Raw genomic sequence first — 21,271 nt, 5'->3', positions numbered from 1 at the left:
ACACACACACACACACACACACACACACACACACACACACACACACACACACACACAGGAGGATCTTGGAGACAGAAGATCTTTACGAGTTCCAGGTTGAAAAACATGACCATAGAAGCAGACAGAGGGGCTGTTTTTACAGCCCCTCCGTCTAATTCCTCTGATATCGCTGGTTCTGTTTCACTTCCAGTGTTTTTTCCATTCCAACAACTCACATAAAAGTAACAAGCAGCAGCTGAATCATTGGACTCTGGAATCCATCCCGTTATTGTTCCAAAACATCGTGCAATATCGGTGTTTTGTGTGCATTTCCCTTCCTGTCCTCCAGCGGTCCACAGTGTGTGACACCTCACCTCAGGTCCTGGCAGCCTTACCTCTCCTGTATATAAATATCCCCGAAGTCTTCTTATTAAACCTGCAGCTGAGCGAATGTTTGTTGAAGATGAAGTAAGCGTGATAAACAACGCTATCTTAGCCCTGCCAAAGATTTTGTCGATTTGCCGGTTATTGCTTCCTCTCCTCGACAAAAAAAAGTGGGGTCTAGTAAAACAGTGTGTTAGAGGGGACCCCCCAGTCCATTCTTTGATGACTATTTGTAGAACCATACACTTGGGAACAAGGTAGGAGCTTTTATATGCGTTATGGTGCTCCAGAGGACATTGCACTTGGCAATAGAACCATGCTGAGAAACATGGTGAGGGCGAAGAGAGAGAGGCTGGGAGAGAGACAGAGAGGAAAAAGAGTGAGAATGGAAGAGAGACAGAAAGAAAAAGAGAGAGAGATAAAGACAGAGGGAGAGAGGGATAGAGAAAGAAATGGGAGTGAGAGAGAGAGAGAGAGGTAGAGAGAGGTAGAGGGACAGAGAGGAAGTGCCAGATAGCAACAACAGTGAAGTTTTATGATGTGTCTGCCAGTCGTTCCCAGAAGCGAAGAAGGTGAAACACCTAAATGTGTGTGAAGTTCACGGCGCGACAGAGAACAGAGCCCGCGGTTCCCCCGGGGAATAAAGCACTCGACTAACGCATCCCGTCGTCCTGTGTTAGTGTTGGCCGCCGCTGGACACACTTGTTATTCGTTCGGCCTAAAAAGCCGGCATTCCTGGTTTGAAGTGGGCATGATGGCATGCTGAGGTGTGTGTGTGTGTGTGTTGGTGTGGGGGGGGTGGAGAGAGGGGGGGGGGGTTGGTCGGTAGAGAGTTTGAGTGGTCTGTGCCGGCCCATATCAAAGAGGGAACGGTGCGAGTGTGCACATGCCAAGCTCGCATTTCCAAGTGGCAGATGGAAAATCCTCTCTCTCTCTCTCTCCTCTCTCTCTCTCTCTCTCTCTCTCTCGTCTCTAGCTCCTCCTCTCATCTCTCTCTCTCTCGCTCTCGGCTTCCTCTCTCCCCATCTCTCTCCTCTCCCTCTCTCCTCTACTCTCCCATCCTCTCTCTCTCTCAGCTCCTCTCTCCTCTCCCTTCTCTTCCCCTCTCTCTCTCTCTCTCTCTCTCTCTCTCTCTCTCTCTCTCTCTCTCTTGCTCTCCCTTTTTGACAGGGATGTGCGCCACACAGTGCACGGTGCAATGTGCACCATGTTTATGCACATGTGGCCAACGTCTCAATAGTTTCCGGCCAGAGCGTGTGAGTTTCATCCTCAACCCGCAGACCATACCCACTCCCTGTGATTTAATCGGTATCATATGTTCTCTTCATCATTTATTGGGGGGGGGGGGCGACAGGTGAATATACAACCCCTGATAAACTCAACGCATTGCACTCTTTGCCCTGGACTGTTGATAGCAGTTGTGGTATTTCTAACAACCCCACAGAGGGCAGAGAACAGCTGGAGACAAGCTTATTATCTATTTGAACATTTTGTGTATTTTTTTAAAGGGGAAATTTCAAAGTGCTCCATTACAAAGTGTTGTTTTTTTTGGAGAGAAATGCTGGGAACAACACGTCATGTGTTCACGCTCAAAAACGATCGTTTTTGAATAATCGTGATTTTCAACATTGACCCAAACAACAGGAGACCTTCTTCGGCGTGGAGTTCATGTCGTCCACCGAGCTGCTCCAGAACACCTCGGTCCTCGCCGTCCTCCTCTTCCTCGCGCTCATCCTGCAGCGCACCTTCCTCCAGGCCTCCTACTACGTTTCCATAGAGACGGGCATCAACCTCCGCGGCGCTCTGCTGGTGAGCACGCCGGGAAAACCGGGAACGTCGGAGAATGTCGTTGTCAGGATGTAGGAGTGAAGGGTGGCATGATTGGTGGAGTCGTGTTGGATGAGTTGATTTAATTTGAACTCATTTTTATTTGAATTAGTTCAAACTCCTCGGCCGCCTTCATACTGAAGTGTCAGGATTACATTTTATTATTTATTAGTTCATTTGTAACACTTTGAGATTGGTCCCTATTATAAAATGAACGTATTATCCTGATTATTAACGATGTTTAAAAAGGCATTGGTCTTAATGAGAAGAGATGCATTCTACCTCATTATGAACGTTTTTTCGATCCGCAGTCTCAGAAATGAATATATTCCATTTAAAGTAAAATAAATATTCCCTCTCAGAGGGAATGGCAGCCCATATTGTGTAGCACTGCTTGCTCGATAAGGCAGACGAGTGAGGCACGCGATGCATGAGGGTCTTTGTTTCCTGTCGACCCACCAGGCCATGATCTACAACAAGATCCTGCGTCTGTCCACCTCCAACATGTCCATGGGCGAGCTGACCTTGGGGCAGATCAACAACCTGGTCGCCATAGAAACCAACCAGCTGATGTGGTTCCTCTTCCTCTGCCCCAACCTGTGGGCCATGCCCGTCCAGGTGAATGCCGCTCACCCCCTCCTTCTGACAGAGCATGGCTCTCATTCACCCGATGTGTGTTTGTGTGTGTGGAGCTGTTATTTTTTCTCACTCCCTCTCCCCCTCCCTCCCTCTCCCTCCCTCCTCCCTCCCTCTCCCTCCCTCTCCCTCTCTCTCCCTCCCTCCTCCTCTCCCCCTCCCTCTCCCTCCCTCCCTCCCTCCCTCCCTCTCCCTCCTCCCTCCCTCCCTCTCTCTCCCTCCCCCCTCTCCCTCCCTCTCCCTTCTTTCCTCCTCCCTCCCGCTCCCTCCCTCCCACCCTCCTCCGCTTCCCCTCTCCCTCCCTCCCTCCCCCCTCCATCCCTCTCCCTCCCTCCCTCTCCCTCCTCCCTCCCTCTCTCTCCCTCCCTCCCTCCCTCTCCCCCCCTCCCTCCCTCCCTCCCTCCCTCCCTCCCTCCCTCCCTCTCTTTCCCTCCCTCCTCCCTCCCTCTCCCTCCTCCCCCTCCCTCCCTCTCCCTCCTCCATCCCTCTCCTTCCTTCCCTCTCTCTCCCTCCCTCCCTCCCTCCCTCCCTCTCCCTCCCTCCCTCCCTCCTTCCTCCCACCCTCTCCCTCCCTCCCTCCCTCTCCCTCCTCCCACCCTCCCTCCCTCCCTCCCTCCTCCCTCCCTCCTCCTTCTCTCCCCCTCCCTCCTCCCTCCCTCTCCCTCCTCCACCCCTCCCTCTCCCTCCCTCCCTCCCTCCCTCCCTCCCTCTCCCTCCCTCCTCCCTCCCTCCCTCCCTCCCTCCTCCCTCCCTCCCTCCCTCCTCCCTCTCTCCCTCCCTCTCCCCCTCCCTCCCTCAGATAGTGATGGGGGTGATCCTGCTCCATTACCTGCTGGGCTACAGCGCTCTGATCGGGGCCTCTGTCATCCTCCTGCTGGCGCCCGTCCAGTACCTCATCGCCACCAAGCTGGCCGACACACAGAAGAGCACGCTGGTCAGTGGGGTGGTCCTACCATCGTCACGTCCACTGAGACTCAAACTGTTAATGCCAGTGAACCATTTGATCACCAAGTCATTGATTCACCGATTCATCAAATCAAATTGGTTTGTTTAATCGAACCACACCGTGCCTACTTTTATTAATTTATTTGTAAATGAAGAGACAATGCAATGGGCCCCATAAGAAGCTTGGCTCTTGTTTCTATTAATATTTTTAATGTGCCAACAGAAATATATTGTTTCTCTTTTTTCTGACAAATGTACTTATTGTAAGCTGCTTTGGATAAAAGCATCTGCTCAATGCCCTAAATGTAAAAATAAGGGTGCTGCAACTGGTAGTTAAGTACTTAAGCACGGGAAGTATGTTGTGAATGAGAATGTTCTACATTAAAAACACCAGAATTCCTCTTTTAACCGTCGGGTTTATTTAGCTGAAAGTCTCCATCTTCCCCAGCTGTTGAGGGCCATTTGAAGGAGATGACGAGAGCTTTCTCTTCCCCCCCAGGACCACTCGACGGACCGTCTGAAGCAGACCACGGAGATCCTGAAGGGCATCAAGCTGCTGAAGCTCTACGCCTGGGAGAACACCTTCTGTGACCGCGTGGAGCAGACCCGCGGCAAGGAGCTCACCAGCCTGCGCACCTTCGCCCTCTACACCTCCCTCTCCAGTGAGGCCGTCCGTCCGTCTGTCCGTCTGTCTGTAGGGAGGCCGTCTGTCCGTCTGTCTGTCCGTCTGTAGGGAGACCGTCTGTCTGTCTGTCCGTCTCACTGTCTGCAGCTCCCTCTCCAGCTAGACCGTCTGTCTGTCTGTCTGTCTGTCTGTCTGTCTGTCTAGCTCCCTCTTCAGTGAGACTGTCTTGTCTGTCCGTCTAGCTGCCTCTCCAGTAAGAGTCTGTCTCTCTCCCTCCCTGTTCGGTGAGACTGTCTGTCTCTCTTTCTTTCTGTCTATCTCCCTCTCCAGTGAGAACGTCTGTCTGTCTGTCTGTCTGTCTGTCTGTCTGTCTGTCTGTCTGTCTGTCTGTCTGTCTGTCTGTCTGTCTGTCTGTCTGTCTGTCTGTCTGTCTGTCTGTCTGTCTGTCTGTCTGTCTGTCTATCTCCCTCTCCAGTGAGAACGTCTGTCTGTCTGTCTCTCTCTCTGTCTGTCTGTCTGTCTGTCTGTCTGTCTGTCTGTCTGTCTGTCTATCTGTCTGTCTGTCTGTCTGTCTGTCTGTCTGTCTGTCTGTCTGTCTGTCTGTCTATCTCCCTCTCCAGTGAGAACCTCTGTCAGTCCGTCCATCTGTCTCTCTGTCTGACAGACATAGACCTGTCTTTTGTATCGTCTTAAATACTCTAATGTTCTCTTATAATATCGTATGATTGCCAACGTCCTCTTACGGAGCTTGTCTTTTCTTCTTTCCTTTCTTTCAGTTTTCATGAACACAGCCATCCCCATCGCGGCCGTTCTTGCGGTAAGATGTGTGGTGTGAAAACAGAAGTGCATACTGTTTGTTGTCACCATTGTTACAAAGTGGAGGTAATGGAGCCTGACTGCTCTGATGACGGAGTTTGACTTGAACTGATGTGTAAAAATCATTTCAGTGCTGTCTGATCCCTGGGTAGAAATGGTGGAAACATGATGTAGACATGACAAAGACATTATGTACACCTGATGAACACATGATGCACATATGATGTAGGCGTGATTAAAACATGATGTGACGTGATGAATATGATGCCCATGATGTAATCCAGGGGGATGGACTCAAATCTCTTGTCCTCTCCTCACCTCTCTGTCTCCCCTTCTGCCCCTTCACTTGTATGCTTCTAAAACGTTTGAACCAAACTACTACGGATATTGTCGTTTCCCTATCACTGTACTTGATGTCTTTGTGTAAGATGTAAATTGTCTGAGTGCTCATGGTGTGTTCCTGAATCCTCGAACGCCAGACTTCCGAGACGAAAGTCGAAGATCTCCCAGCATTTCTCGAAGGCACTCCCCCTTTTTATCTTCATCTTTTCGGAAATCTGAGAGTAGACCAAGAGCAGTGATGACCCTCTAAACAAAATGGCTGGGCCCGTGAAGAGATACATTTTTTTTGTATTCGTACCACGTTTTTAAAGGCTCTTACACACTTGATTACATTGCTACTTTATGGCGGTCACCAATTTATACATTGTATAGTCTTGCTATGCGTGCAATACAATGTAAAGTTGCGTTGTTTGTTTTTTCGGGCTGGTTTGCTAAAGACGCTAATGTAGCTAACAATAAACAACGCCTAGCCAATTTCATGACACGATCACAAAGACGAACGGGAACGCTATGAACGCTCCCGAGACCGGAAGTGACGTCAAACGTGCAACTCGGAAGGCTGGCGTCCGAGGATTCAGGAACACACCGTCGGAGTGAACAGCGCCCTGTAAGCGGACTGTGTTGTCGTCCCAGACGTTTGTGGCCCACCACTTCTTGGACAAGGAAGGGCCCACCCCCTCAGAGGCCTTCGCGGCCCTGGCCCTCTTCCACATCCTGGTCACCCCCCTCTTCCTGCTGTCCACCGTGGTGCGCTTCGCCGTCAAGGCCCTCGTCAGGTGGGTGTGTGTGTGTGTGCGTGTGTGCATGTGTGTGTGTGTGTGTGTGTGTGTGTGTGTGTGTGTGCGTGTGTGTTTGTCTGTTGTTCTCAGGGATGGGTGTGTGTCTTTGTGTGTACCTGTCTGTTTGGCAGATGTGTGTGCGTGTGTGTGTGTGTGTGTGTTTGTTTAGTGGTTCTGTTTGCTAGATTACTAATGTGAAATATTTGGCTAAGCTCGCTGGGTAAAATGGCTTGCTGAAGTGTTTGCTAGCTCCGATAAACAGGAAAGTGATGGGACTGAGATTAGACAGGGAGACACTGTAAGTGTTGGGGCAGGAGAATGAGGAGGAGATGGATGTCAAATGGAAATGCTGTCTCATCCACCAGACATGCTTCCTGTTCAAACTGAAGTGAAACTTTAAACTCTCCAGAGAGAGGGCCTGCGTTCAGGACATTCGTCCTCGTCACACCTATTTATGGACATTGTCCCTGTGTGTGTGAGTGTGTGTGTTTGTGTGTATGTGTGTGTCTTTCTGTGTCTGTGCGTGTATATGTGTGTGTTTCTGTGTGCGTTTGTGTGTATGAGTGAGTGAGGGTGTGTGTGTGTGAATTTGTTTGTGTGTGTGCGTGCGCGTGTGTGTGTGTGTGTGTGTGTGTGTGTGTGTGTGTGTGTATGTGTTTGTGTGTAAGTGTGTCTGTGTGCGTGTGTGTGCAATTGTGTGTGTGTGTGTGTGTGTGTGTGTGTGTGTGTGATTGTGTGTTATTGTGTGTGTGTTCACAATATCTTGAAACTGGCTGGAGTTCCTCCAGAAAATGTGTAACTGTACCGATGTGTGTGCGCGTGTTCGTCTGTGTGTGTGTGTGTGTGTGTGTGTGCGTGTGTGTGTGTGTGAGTGTTTGTGTGTGTGTGTGTGCGTCCACAGTGTGGAGAAGCTTGGCGAGTTCCTCCAGAGCGACGAGATCGGCGACGACAGCTGGAGGAACGGCGATGTGACCGTTTCCTTGGACACGTACAAGAAACCCCCCGGCGTGGTGAGCATGAGCCATGAACACGACACACGACCGATTCAGAAGAGCGCTGGCTAGGAAGTCAACCGCCCAGGACTCATCGGTCGTCAATCAACAGCGTGTTCTTAAAATGCAATCTGAACACCAAAGACTTTAACCATCTTAGTATGACCTTTGTGACCCGCTGACCTTTGCAACTGTAACCAAAACAATACCATCATTTAGAAAACAATGCCTCTTAACTGGAAGGTCCCTAGTTCGATCCCCGGTTCGTCGGGGATCGAGGTCTCCCTGAGCAAGACACCCCACCCTAACGTCTCCCGACTAGCTTGTTTGTTGCCTTGCATGGATGACTCCGCCGTCAGGGTTTGACTCTGAGCTGAAACAGGGTCGTTTTTTTTCTTTCCTGGTGTAGCACATTCATCCCTATCTTCAAAACGAGATCCCCCCCAGTTTTTACTTTACATACCAAATGAATTCCCAGAGAGGGGAAATGTCCACGCTCGCTACACAGATTTCGACACTGCACGGTTCAGGCGTAACTTCAGAGGATCCAGATGTCTAATCCAGAAGCTTTAGGGGCTTTTAGGCCCAATCCCATTTCTACCCCTTACCCCTTCCCCCTCCCGCTTGTTTCGAAGGGGTAAGGGGGAGGGGCAAGGGTAAGGGGTAAGGGGAAGGGGTAAGGGGTAGAAATGGGATTGGGCCTTTGTATCAGTGGGTGCTGTGTGCTAAGCTAGCACTAGCACGGAGTGCAGCGAGATGGGATCCTCTGAGTGGACCCCCTCACCCTGTCACCCCCTCTCCCCCCCGTCCTTGGACCTAAGCACCCCTTCACCACCCCCTCACCCACCTCCCTTCCTTACCCCCCCCCCCCCCCCTACCCCAAGGGGGCCGAACGGATGGAAGACCAAGGCGGCTTTTTCAAGTTTATTACCCACCGAATCACAACAAAACACCCACTCATACTACATCTACATCTCCCCCCTCCTCCCCCGTTTCTCATACCCCCCCCCCCCTACCCTCCCTGCCCTGGCTCTGCCCCCCTTTCTCTCCCGGGGTCCAGACCAAGGCCATCAACAGGAAGCAGCCCATGCGCTACCAGTTGGACAACTACGAGCAGCCAACCAGACGACAGAACCGGCCCCCAGAGACCGAGGACGTTGCTGTGAAGGTCAGTGTCAGCGTCAGCGGGGGGGGGGGGGGGGGGTCTTAAGAGGGTGACAGGAAAGGGATGCCGCTCCCGGAAGGTCAAAGGTCAAAGGTTAACAGTAGGGAGAGGTCGACGAAGGTTCACGGTGCGAGTTCTTATTCGGGAAGAGTGATCCATCGCTCGAGGAACAGAGATTGTGAGAGTGGTGTTTATTATTTCCACTCTAGTATTTTTAAGTGCTGTTGATTTACATGACAGAGGTGGATTGATAGTGACCGAAGAAGCATTCCAGTCATATCTTCCCTCTAAGTATCAGTACCATGATCAGAGCCTCGGAAACGTCAGTGCTGAATGAATGGAAAGGGTTATCATTGGTTTTCCAGTCTGATGGGGGTCTGGGAACTCACCTTTCAGAGGTCGCACCACGACCTCTGACCCGTCACGTCCGCTGGTGCATCTGAGCTAACGGAAGCGCTCTCTCTCTCTCTCTCTCGCTCTCTCTCTCTCTCTCTCTCTCTCTCTCTCTCTCTCTCTCTCTCTCTCTCTCTCTCTCTCTCTCTCTCTCTCTCTCGCTCTCTCTCTCTCTCTCTCTCTCTCTCTCTCTCTCTCTCTCTCTCTCTCTCTCTCTCTCTCTCTCTCACTGGCACTTTACCCCCTTCGTTGGGAAGTGTGAAGTTCTCACAAGAAAGTGGGGGCCCTCTTCCATAGGGCCTCTCTGTGTGTGTGTGTGTGTGTGTGTGTGTGTGTGTGTGTGTGTGTATGTGACATTTTCTCATCCCTGGTTCTTCCTGTCTCATCCCTGTGGAAGCTGCCGGAGACCCCAGGCGCTTGTCCACCAATTAAACCTCTGGCACAGACAACGAGAGACAGAGAGACATAGAGAGAGAGAGAGAGAGAGAGAGAGAGAGAGATAGAGAGAGAGAGAGAGAGAGAGAGAGAGAGAGAACGACATAGACATAGAGAGGGGGAGAGAGAATGACATAGAGAGAGGGAGAGAGAACGACCTAGACATAGAGAGAGAGGGAGAGAGGGCGAACGATATGGACGTAGAGGGGGAGAGAGAACGACAGAGAGAGAGGGGGGGGGGGGGGAATGACATAGACATAGAGAGAGGGCGAGAGAATGAAATAGACAGAGAGAGGGGGAGAGAACATCATAGAATTAGAGAGAGAGAGAGAGAGAGAGAGAGAGAGAGAGAGAGAGAGAGAGAGAGAGAGAGAGAGAGAGAGAGAGAACGACATGGACATTGAGAGCGAGGGAGAGAGAGAGAGAGAGAGAGAGAGAGAGAGAGAGAGAGAGAGAACGACATAGACATTGAGAGAGGGGGAGAGAGAACGACATAGACTTAGAGCGAAAGAGACAGCGACAACGACATAGAGAGGGAGAGAGAGGTGGGGGGGAGAATGACATAGACAGAGAGAGGGGGAGAAAACGACAGAGAATTAGAGAGAGAGAGAACGAAATAGACATAGGGAGAGAGAGAGAGGGAAAAAGAAAGACATGGACGTAGAGGGGGAGAGAGAACGAGAGAGAGAGGGGGGAGGGGTACGACATAGAGAGAGGGTGAGAAAGACATAGACATTGAGAGAGGGAGATAGAACACTAGTGTTAAATCAATCAATATTAATTTATAAGTATCTTTTAATATTCGTTCATGTTTAACGAATGAACTCGTTTAAACATATTCCTTCCACCTTCCTCCATCATGTTTCTAGCCTCATCGTGATGAAACATTGGATTGACCACTTATCAGTTCAAATTATACAGTTTAAAGAATACGATATTAGTGTTAAAGTATTTATTCACTCTTTCTCTGGATCCAAATTCTGCTTGACACTTTGGTTTTAAAAGATACAAAAATGTTGAAAACATAAATAATGAAAATCCAACTGTGCATTTGAAGATTTCCTGTGATGGACTAAAATATTTGTGCGTATTTCGCTGCCTGCGATCCAAAATTGTCTCCTTCTTTCGTTTCCTTTTCCTCTTTTTTTTCTTCTCCCATGTAATATTGGTACTTCCTCTCTGTGATCCTCTTTTTCTTTCCTTGGCTTTCCTTTCACTATTTTCACATCCGTTGTCCTCCCACAACTCCCCCCCCCCCCCCCCCCCCATCGTAAATTCTGGCGTTTTGAGAGTCGCAGTGTTTTATCTCGACCGTGGCAACATCTGTCTTTCATTTCCGACGTCGGTTTGTTTGTCCAGTGGATTCATCAACCGGATTGTTTGCGCTCCTGTTTGCTGGGGGGGGGGGGGGGGGGGGGGGTGAAGTTAGCGGTTGCTGGTTGAGGACAAATGCTGCGTACCAGCACAGCAAACAAAAACAAGCATTGACGTGACCCTACTACGACAAGTTAGCTTGTGGCTCGAGGCAACACTTCAAATGTAAGGAACGCTTAGTTCTTTACCGATTAACAACATTTCGGTTAACAAATTTGTCGATATCAAGTGTCTATTTTTTTTACTTACTTTACAGACGGGAATATCTGAATATTAAGTATCCGATAAATGTTCCGTCATTTCTCTGGTCCGAATCTTTTAACAGTATCGGGGGGGTTCTGGTTTGTGAGAAAACGGACGGGGTGTTTTTTGGGGACTATGGGGGGTTTGTCAGATAAAACAAACATAACATAAATAAGCTGAAACAACAGCTGGTCGGAATGTAAGCACTGATAGAGTCGTAGCAGGATGGGGGGGGGAGTTCATTAAAACAAAGAGGTGAGAGTTCTCTTGAGTGCAGGATGTCAATACCTCCAGTCATTTCTCGCTGAATAATTGCCTGGTGAGAGCTTTAAGCAACAGGAAGTGGATGTGTGTAGGGGGGGTAGCTAATATAATTTATGAATAACTGTGTGTGAGTACAATGCACTGTTAATAATAATGGAACCATTCTTCTGTTCATTTAACGTCGACCGATATGTTCTTTACATTTTCAAGATCCGATTCATATTTGTGTTTGTGTAACGTATTTGCGGGGATTATTTGGTTCCCTGCTCTGATCAGTTAAATTCTGATCTTAAATTCCGTTCTCCATCTGCGCAGGTGACCAATGGCTTCTTCACCTGGGGAAGCAACTTGTCCACGTTGTCAGACATCAGCATCCGAATCCCCACAGGTACCTCTCGGCCAATCAAATTCCTTCTCTCCAAAGAAATCACTGAGGGTTATAAAATAGAGCTGGTATAGTGTAGCGTGGATATAAATTGTGACATTTATTGCCATCGTTTTTGAGGGGGAAAAAGTCTGTGCCAGAAAAACGTACATATCTGAGTGAACACAAGTTCTGACATCACAACGTTGAATTATGGGTTGATTGCAACGCAACAAATCATCTTCAATCCCGCTTTATTTTAAGAGACTCTGGTCTAGAATTTCATCCAAATTACAAATGTTGGATATTAATAGGTAATTAATTAGCCGAATTGTTGCGTCGCTGGTATGACCCACGTCAGGAGAGCAGGTCACATATTAGAGCTTGTGGACAGATGGACAGTGTAATGTATCACACACACACAGACACACACACACAGACACACACACACACACATGCACACAGCGCTCCCCAGGGAAGTGAATTTCTCGCTATTCTAGATATCTCACTTGGGCACACACGATTGGCTTGCTGGCCAGGAGATGTTGTGTAGCTATTTCGAGCAACTGAAGTACTGTGTCGTTGTGTGTCGTTGTGTGTGTGTGTGTGTGTGTGTGTGTGTGTGTGTGTGTGTGTGTGTGTGTGTGTGTGTGTGTGTGTGTGTGTGTGTGTGCGTGTGCGTCTGTCTGCGTGTGTGTGCGTGTTTGTGCGTGTGTGTGCGTGTGTGTGCGTGTGTGTGTGTGTGTGTGTGTGTGTGTGTGTGTGTGTGTGTGCGTGTGCGTGTAACATGTTCCTGTGAGAGAAAGTTCTCAGGTCAATTTCAGCTGAGCTATGTGTGTGGCCGTAAGGTAGACTTGAGCTGTTTTGAGTTCTGCTTGTACTACGAACACATGGGATTGGCTGGCCTACATAGTCATAAAGGAATTGAACATTAGAAATGGTTCCATAGCTACAAAACCTCTCCTTGGGGTTATTACTATAGCTGTGAACGGAAACTCTAAGCTAATGCTTCATACAACGTCAATAACAAAGTCATTCATTTTTAGGGGCAAAACATTGACATTTATGTTTAGGGGCATTTAGCAGAAGCTTTTATCCAAAGTGACTTGCAATAAGAACATTTGTCAGAGGAAAGGGAAGCAACAATATATCGCTGTCGATACATTAAGGGGTTTTCATAGAACCAATTGCCAAGCACTAACAATCGCTATGTGAACCCATTCCCCGTATACAACAAAGATATCTAGGATAAGATGCTACACAATGCTAAGTACTATTTTAAGTGCAAGGATGTAAAAAAAAGTGGAATTCTATTTTTCCCTCACTGTCCTCCAACGTTCCCTCGCCCTCCCCAGGCCAGCTGACCATGATTGTAGGCCAGGTGGGTTGTGGGAAGTCCTCTCTACTGCTGGCCATGCTGGGAGAGATGCAAATCCTGAACGGACGAGTCAGCTGGAGCAAGTAAGACTGACCTCTTGTTGACCCGACCTCTGAAACAGCATATCAGTTGAGCGTGTTTAAGGCTAGCGTCGAAGCGTCACAATAGCGCGCCTGTTATGTTCGTTATTTGGGTGATTTGTTATGGTTATTTTGTGTCACGTTTCACTAAAATAGAGGAGGATAATTAAATTAAAAGATGGCTTTTGTTTTGTTGGGGTATGGAGTTGAGGTGTTGTTCATTTATTTTAAGCAAACATTTAAAGGTCAAGCGAAAAGTAAAGAAAAAAGTTATATTTATGGTGTACGGATTCGTTCCGTAATGTTGTCAGAAATGTATAATAATAATCTGAGATAATGCAAAAAATAAGCACTCTCAGAGGACGTACATAGACGCTGCGCTATCGCACCAGAAGATTGCGTTGGAGCCCATTTCACTGTTTATAGCTGCAGTATTCTCGGTCAATACTAGAGCAATTTCACAAATTGTGGTCCGCATTAGACCCAAATTATGGGAAAATAAAGTAGGGATGAACGGGAAAAAAATCCAGAAGTTACCCTTTAAGTGCCTTGGTGCCCAGGCCTTGAGCTACACTCTCCACTGAGCTCCAGTATTCACCGTGCTAATCAACGTCTTCATCACCATCATGAAGAGGAAGCCATTGTGTTCTTCTGACTCAGATTCATGTTCCATCTCATCCATAGACCATCTCTTGTCATGTCTTCATGTGATGTCTAACATGTGATGTCTAACATGTGATGTCTTGTCCTCGGCCTCTTCTATGTTCCCTACATCTTTAAATGCTCCACCCTGTCCTTGCTGGTCTCCTGGTCCAGCCTATTTTCATCTCATCTCATCTCGTCACTAATGGGACTTCACTACTAACTTTCACCAACGTGTGATTTGAGTGATTTTGATTCGGAAGTCCAATCAAATCCCATGCAATGACCATGAATGTGTCGACACAAATACATACATTTACAGGAAAAAATCATACATTTAAGTTTCAGTTTCAGATTCAGTTTGAAGTTTTACACATAGATATTAATGTTGAGTGGGTACGTTTAACATCCAAACCCAAACTAGAAATAAACAAAACGGTTAATACCGAATTAACCTTTAACTTTTAAATCAAAAAAGCCATTGAAAAATACTAAATATTTAAATACTCTTCTGCAATTGTGTCCCATTGCAGTAAGTAAAGCTGCAATTAAAAAGAGGTCAGATGAGTTTGAATCACCCCAATCATTCCTCATCTTAATTATTTAAGTGATCCGGGCCAAAGAGGCGAACATGCCCACACAAAGTTTAAAGTCCAACGTCATCCGCAATTTTCCGATTCTTTGAAGTCCCTGTATAATCATCTTGGTATCAGCATCATTATACATTGTAATGACTCCATGTTTGTTTTGACACCACCACCAACGCCCTGACAACAGTCTCGTTGTCTCCACAACCGCCTAGCCGCCCGAGAAAAGGGCTTTTAATAGTATGATTTAATTTCCCCTCTCTGACGCTCATGATGTCATCTAAACATTATTGAGTGAGGGCACGCCTCCGTTTTGATGATTTGATCACTTCCTTAAAAAAAAGAGACAAATTGATTATTATCATAATTGCTATAAGAATTAAGATTATGTTTCAGCCTATTCGAAAAATGCCCACTTCTGTGTGCGACAGTTTAGTAGAGCACAGTTTAGCCTGAAATAAAAATTGACATATTGACGTTTAATACAATGATGGATGGTGATACCGCGCACGACACCCTCTGCAGTCACTGCCACGGTAATGATGTTGTATGCACCATTCCTGTCTCTCTCTCATGATGCTAATGCGGCCTACAGACAAACTGTCAGCATTGTGTACTTCACAACAGCATCATGAGAGACGCTACATGCTTCAAGTATCTGTACTAACCTGTGCTCTGTATGTGTGTGTCTGTGTGCGTGCGTGCCTGTCTTATGTTTTGAATGGACGTGCTTTTGGTCCTCACTTACCGGCACGTAATGCATGAATACACATCTGTCGATGTGTAATGTGTATGTATGTGTGTGCGTGTGTCTGTGTGTCGTACCTCTGTGTCTCTGTGTCTTACCCTCTTGCCTTATCAGGCTGCCTGAATGTGAGATGCTCCACGAGGGCAACATAAGGTACTTCTCTCCCCTTTGCTTCACTTTGCTAACACCTAGCTGAACATCACTGGAGATTAGCCCGTTATTTTCAGACCTAGCTGAACATCACTGGATATTAGCCAGTGATGCTAAGACCTAGCTGAACAACACTGGATATTAGCCATTGATGCTAAGACCTAGCTAAACATCACTGGATATTAGCCAGTGATGCTAACACCTAACTGAACATCGCTGGATATTAGCCAGTGATGCTAAGACCTAGCTAAACATCAATGGATATTAGCCATACATTGCTAACGCATAGCTAAACATCACTGGATATTAGCCATACCTTGCTAACACCTAAATGAAAATCACTGGATATTAACCATACCTTGGCAACACCTTGCTAAATATCGCTGTCTATGAACCTTACCAAGCTGTCACCTAGCCTTATTATTCCACTCAGCTAGAGGAACTCACCTGCTTTCTATAAGCTTTTCATCAAAGACACAAATGGTAAAGGTTTGAATATATCTGAAACACCCTATAATCATATCAGTGCTCATACACAATGTAATCCATTTAGGTATACACTCACAGCAATATCTGCCCAATTTGGATCAATGTAGTTGATTTGGATTTGCTTACACAGTACATTTAAATAGCCGGTGCAGTGGAAGATTCTCCTATTTACTCCCACCAGTGCTGTCTAAAAAAACAAACAAGCCACATTTGAAGTGCAATCTTTGGCTCAAATGTTGTTTGAGGTAAGGGCCAGAGGCTACAGTCCAGAGGCTCAGATACATACCTTCCCTACGTATGTAATCACAACAGGGACCTGGAGAATGGATGGTTTTAATAGACTGTTCAACAACACTCCCATTTTGGGTGGCTGCACTGTCGGCCATAAAGCTAGAATAGAAACACACACACACACACACACACACACACACACACACACACACACACACACACACACACACACACACACACACACACACACACACACACACACACACACACACACGTGACATATGACGCCACAAAATATATATGATATATAATATGATAACTTAAGAGTTTATTAGATAATAATGTGTCTATGATGCCTTGTGTTATACGATAGTCCACTGCCGAGGAAACGTATGTGTATGTTCTTTGTTACTGGCTGTCTGGCTGTCTCTCTCTCTGTCTGACTGCCCTTCTATCTGTCTTTATATGTGTCTGTCTATCTGTCTGTCTGTGTGTCTTGGTCTAAATACACACAGACCACTTCTTCAGAATGCCTTTGCAACACACAACAACACAATTCTCTCAAAAAGCTAACTATGATGCGTGACTTTGACAGTTGGTCAGACGCAGAGGAGTCTGGCGCAGAAGTCCCGAGGTATAGGTTCTGCTTCCCGTCGTGAACTCCATGTGACCCCATGTGTCCCCACTACCCACCACCCATATTTCTGTTGTTCCTGTGTTCCTCCTCTTAAACGTGTCGTCCATTCCAAACATTCCGTAATCTTCCGTTTGTTCGGACAATCCCGAAGTTGCCAGCAGTAGTTGTAGTAGTGGTTGTTTAAACTTTGACAAAAGCATGGTGTGTCTTCTTTATATATATACTTGTATATATATATGGCAGTTTTATATTGACATTGCATTAGCTATGTCAATATGTCACATTCCAGCTGAACTTCTTGCAGTGCAGTGTTCTAATGTTAGCGAAATTTAGAGCGTACAACATAGCTCTGTCCAGGAGGTTACAGCTTTGTTGACAAATTAGCCAGTTATCTTTATTATGAGCAAGTTCAGATAAACCATGCAATGGGGCTTTTACTTTGTAAACCTAGATGTCTAGCCTGGTGCAATTCCACTATGACAAGAGTAAGTGTGAAAGGGAGGTACCATTTAGAGGAAATATGGCTGTTGTCTGACGATGAACTGAAAGGTTTTATTATTTCTCGCTAGAGACTTTTAAGTATTAAAGTATACCTACTCCTTCTCTGCCCCCAGATTCAGTTAACAGGATATCCCAAAGCGGTTATTCCACTTTAAAAAACCTTAATACTTAACACCACAGATACCTCATCTGAGTGTCTGTTAGCTGACGGGATTTATTTTGGCTTTTAGAATGTCTTCCCTCCCTTCTCTTTCATTTGTGTCCGTCCCCCCATCAAGGTGAACTCTAAGCTGTGCGCTGGTTGTTGCTGTGGTGCTTTGTGTGTGTTTGTGTGTGTGTGTGTGTGTGTGTGTGTGTGTCTGTGTGTGTGTTTTTGTTTCTGTGTGTGTGCTTCGAATGCTGGGGGTCCTTGACTAATTGTAGCCCAGTGAAACTTTGTGAAAATTGTAATTATAATTGCAATAGGTTTTTCAATCTCAGTAAAGTAGCCATTTATTTATATAATATAAAACTTAATTTTCATATTCTGTGAAGATCTGTGATATTTCCCACAAAAATAGGAAAATGATGGTCAAAAGAATGCCAAGATATAGTTAATTAACATTATTAACATTTATAATGGTGCGGTCAAATATAAAGTGCGTGAAAGTCAGACTCCCAGCAGAGATAATTGTGTTGTGTTTTTGTGTTTTTGTGGTCATACTAGTCCCGCAGAAGGTCTGCTGTTTCTCTCATTTGGTTGTTGTCGTTGGTGGTTTTGTTTTTATTTGCAGCTAATAATTAACCAGTTTCCTCAACAACGTTTTTCTCATCTGACAAAATTGATCACCTTTCCATCGTGTGGTGGAGTTTGATGTCTGATGAAGGCTTTTCCCGTCTTGGCCTGTCCATTCATAAATCGCTTCCGAGATAGGAGTGCTGATGGCTGCTTGTTCCGGAGTAGAATACATTGTTATGCCATCGCAAAATAACACTTTTCAAATCGTGTTTTGAACAATTCTTTTCCTGATCAGTTTGTAGATCACTCATTATCTAATTTAAACCTAGATGCTTTCTTTGTTGTGCTAAATCAACTCTGACAGAACACTACAGAGTGTAGAAAACATCACAAACATATTCAAGTTTTCTTTACTTATTAGGCTTTAAACGGAGGATAGTTAGGCCTATACGTCACACAAAATAAGACTTTATTATTAACTTTATTAATCTCTTAAGATTCAGCTCTCCTGCTGTTCGTCAGCTCTCCTGCTCTTCGAGGCTTTATGAATGTCGCCATTTGTAGTCCACTGACTCTGCCTCCATTTCCCATGCTACCCCCTCAGTAAGAACCGCTACTCAGTGGCGTACGCAGCCCAGAAGTCCTGGCTGCTCAACGCCACGGTTGAGGAGAACATCACCTTCGGAAGCCCGTTCAGCAAACAGAGGTAAGGTTCACCAGTACCACCACTTACACTGAACCTAGTATCAGACCGGGCTAAACTCAGGTCTTCCCGTAAAAACCTCAAACACACAGTTCTTGAAAAGGACACGGAAAAGAGGACATTCTGCATTATTAGGGCCTTTTAGATTGTCTCCAAAAAGAGAAGTGGTAAAACATATGTATTCAAATGTCCCAAAGCTCGTACGTCGATGCTGTTGGCCAGCAGTGAGACATCAGATTGTTAATCCAGAATGTATTGTTATGGTGTCTTTGCTTTTGGATCCAGAACGTAATGTTACGGTGTGTTTGCTCTTTGGATGCAGAATGTAATGTTAAGGTGTATTTGTTCTTTAGAAAATATAATGTTATGGTGTGTTTTCCCCTCGGGTATCGTAATGTTATGGTGTGTTTGCCTCAGGTACAAGGCTGTGATCGAGGCTTGTTCTCTGCAGCCAGATATCGACCTGCTGCCCTTCGGAGACCAGACGGAGATCGGAGAGAGAGTAGGCACACATTGATCCTGCATTCTGTATTCACAATATCAATATAATATTGAGCCTGGTTGAATAGAGTGTTTAAAATTGTCGTTGATGCCTTTGACCGTTCAGAGCTAGAAAATTGGGTTTGGTGATGTCAGGGTTGGAGTATTAAGGAGTGGTTGAGTGAGTGAGGGTATAACGAGTTAATGAATGATGACATGATGTTATGGGAAAGTCTCTGCTGCATCAAAACATCATCATTCTAACGTGATCAAGAGTGTAGAGTGTAGTCTCGTTGGAGACAATTAGAGGAGTTCGGCCAAGGAAAAAGTATATATCATCAGCACTTAGAGATGAGAGGTGACAGATGAAGAAGTCTCCTTCCGATGCAATGCCGGTAATATGTTGTGTCCTTCCTGTCTCTGTGTACCTTCTAGGGGATCAACCTGAGTGGAGGTCAGCGACAGAGGATCTGCGTCGCTCGGGCTCTCTACCAAAACACCAACATTGTCTTCCTGGTGGGTTTATCTCCAAATACTAAATCCCCAGTGAAAGCTCTGTTAGACACCCAGTACTAACCCGAACAATGCACAATAAATCACTGTTGTTTAAAAATAGATTTGATTAGATAAGACTAGATCCAACTCTATCAATCCCCTGTAGGAGGAATGTGTTTGTTGCCGCAGCCCAGTAGCGGTGGAAAAACACAGGATAAAAATACAGTACAATAAAAAAAAAACAGGGCAAAAAAAAAAAAACAGACGGTTTAAATTGAAATGTCGCTTTTAGCAGCAATCTCTTTCGTTTGTCTTTTTCACATAATCATCAGGGGTGATAGAGTTTAACAGTTTATGTTGGATCACCGTCATGTCGCTCACATCGCCTCTGATTCAAACGTACATTACCGACGCGCACGTCCACCCGCGATCAGATACAACATCCCCCATTAGTGACTCGTTGCCCAAGGGGTTAACAGCTCCATTACGCAAAACTATTAACGTTAATTACCAAGGCAATAACAAACCTTGAGGTCGCTCATGTCAACAACACTTATCAGCCTTTAAAGCAATCTCTCGGCGCCGATAGAATGCGCTCATGTGTTGATCTTGCGCCACGGTCGGGTGCGGACCTCGCTGCCACCACCTCAGACGCTCAGCATACACCCAGAGCGAGAAGTGGAGACCCTCGTCCCTTCGGCTCACATCGCTCTCGTGTTACCAGTGATGTCATGGAGCGACACAAAGGCAGGCAGGCACACTGCACCCGAGGGGAGCTCGGGACAGGGAGGTCGTTGGGGTCATGCGGGTTCCTCATGAGGTCGTTCAAGTTGAGAGCCAAGGTGTTTGAGAGTGAGGATGCGTTCGCTGTGGTGGGGGACACACCAACGCTGGAACCAAACATACAAGTAAACCTAATTGTCGTTTAAGAAAATAAACTGTTTTTTCACAGTGATAGTAGAGGTGGTGTTGGTGGATCCAGGCTTAAATGGCGTTGGACTACGCTCCCTTGGAGGGAAATATATATACGTTTTGCAGAATACACTTTACACGTGCACTATACTTCTCAGAGTAGTGCACGGGAAATTGGACTAAGAACTGGATACCTATTAGATGAAATTGCATTGGCGGGCACTTTAGTGTGTCCGTTAGCACTCAGTATATAGTTTAGCGCTGTGATACGGCGGCGTTATGAAGAGAGCTGTGCTGCGTACGAGCACAGAGCTCCTTCCACCACAACTAACTCCACAGAGCGGAACTCTTATCGCCGGACATTATCAATTATTAAACCATATTTCCAATTATGAGGCTCTGGCTTCCTCCTGAAGTACTTCAGGGTCCGGTCGGGGAGGATTCAGGGTCAGGGGAGCTTTAGTGTCTGCTCTGTGGTGAGCGACGCATGGCTACACCGCGGCCAGAGACAGGGTTTAAGGGGAAACTATAACAAGCACTGATTTCATCGGACCACACATCCTATATGTGCCTGATTTGTTGGTCTGTGGTGCGTACTGCCCGATTCGTTCACTTGCTCGCTGTGCGTTTATGTGTTCGAGGGGCATTGACCCATGTCAGTCTACACCGTCTCTATGCCTGCTCTTTTTTTGTCTCACTGCTGTTGAATGGTTCCCATTACGTCGGTAGCCATGGAAACCTGGTCCATCTGTATGTTGGCACCTTGTTCAGAGTCAGATCGTGATATTCGTATTTATTCAGCCATAATCAAGCGATGGTGTTGTCCTTTTGTTTCACGAGTCTTCCTTATCCTGTTCAAGATGCACCGTTTTCTAGATGTTAGCCCACCTTGTTAACCAAGCTCGTTAACCAATCACAAGTCTTCCTTAACAAATTCACGAGTCTTCCTTATCCCGT

The 21,271-nt window shown here is 46.5% G+C and overlaps 1 protein-coding gene across 1 annotated transcript in view; it reads left to right on the top strand.

The window, feature by feature from the left end:
• LOC130380418 (ATP-binding cassette sub-family C member 9-like) overlaps positions 1 to 21,271 on the top strand; it is a 35,877-nt gene that overhangs the window by 11,477 nt on the left and 3,129 nt on the right. The window contains exons 9-22 of the mRNA XM_056587609.1: positions 2,008 to 2,172; positions 2,653 to 2,808; positions 3,626 to 3,760; positions 4,271 to 4,433; positions 5,173 to 5,213; positions 6,188 to 6,330; positions 7,235 to 7,343; positions 8,386 to 8,493; positions 11,515 to 11,587; positions 12,919 to 13,024; positions 15,113 to 15,151; positions 18,329 to 18,430; positions 18,845 to 18,929; positions 19,343 to 19,423. Coding sequence (XP_056443584.1) covers positions 2,008 to 2,172; positions 2,653 to 2,808; positions 3,626 to 3,760; positions 4,271 to 4,433; positions 5,173 to 5,213; positions 6,188 to 6,330; positions 7,235 to 7,343; positions 8,386 to 8,493; positions 11,515 to 11,587; positions 12,919 to 13,024; positions 15,113 to 15,151; positions 18,329 to 18,430; positions 18,845 to 18,929; positions 19,343 to 19,423 — 1,506 coding nt within the window. The remainder of the gene's footprint in view (positions 1 to 2,007; positions 2,173 to 2,652; positions 2,809 to 3,625; positions 3,761 to 4,270; positions 4,434 to 5,172; positions 5,214 to 6,187; positions 6,331 to 7,234; positions 7,344 to 8,385; positions 8,494 to 11,514; positions 11,588 to 12,918; positions 13,025 to 15,112; positions 15,152 to 18,328; positions 18,431 to 18,844; positions 18,930 to 19,342; positions 19,424 to 21,271) is intronic.

This window comes from Gadus chalcogrammus, chromosome 4 (genome assembly GCF_026213295.1).
Source record: "Gadus chalcogrammus isolate NIFS_2021 chromosome 4, NIFS_Gcha_1.0, whole genome shotgun sequence".
In the NCBI taxonomy this organism is placed as follows: domain Eukaryota; kingdom Metazoa; phylum Chordata; class Actinopteri; order Gadiformes; family Gadidae; genus Gadus; species Gadus chalcogrammus.
This window is presented reverse-complemented; position numbering and strand designations above follow the sequence as displayed.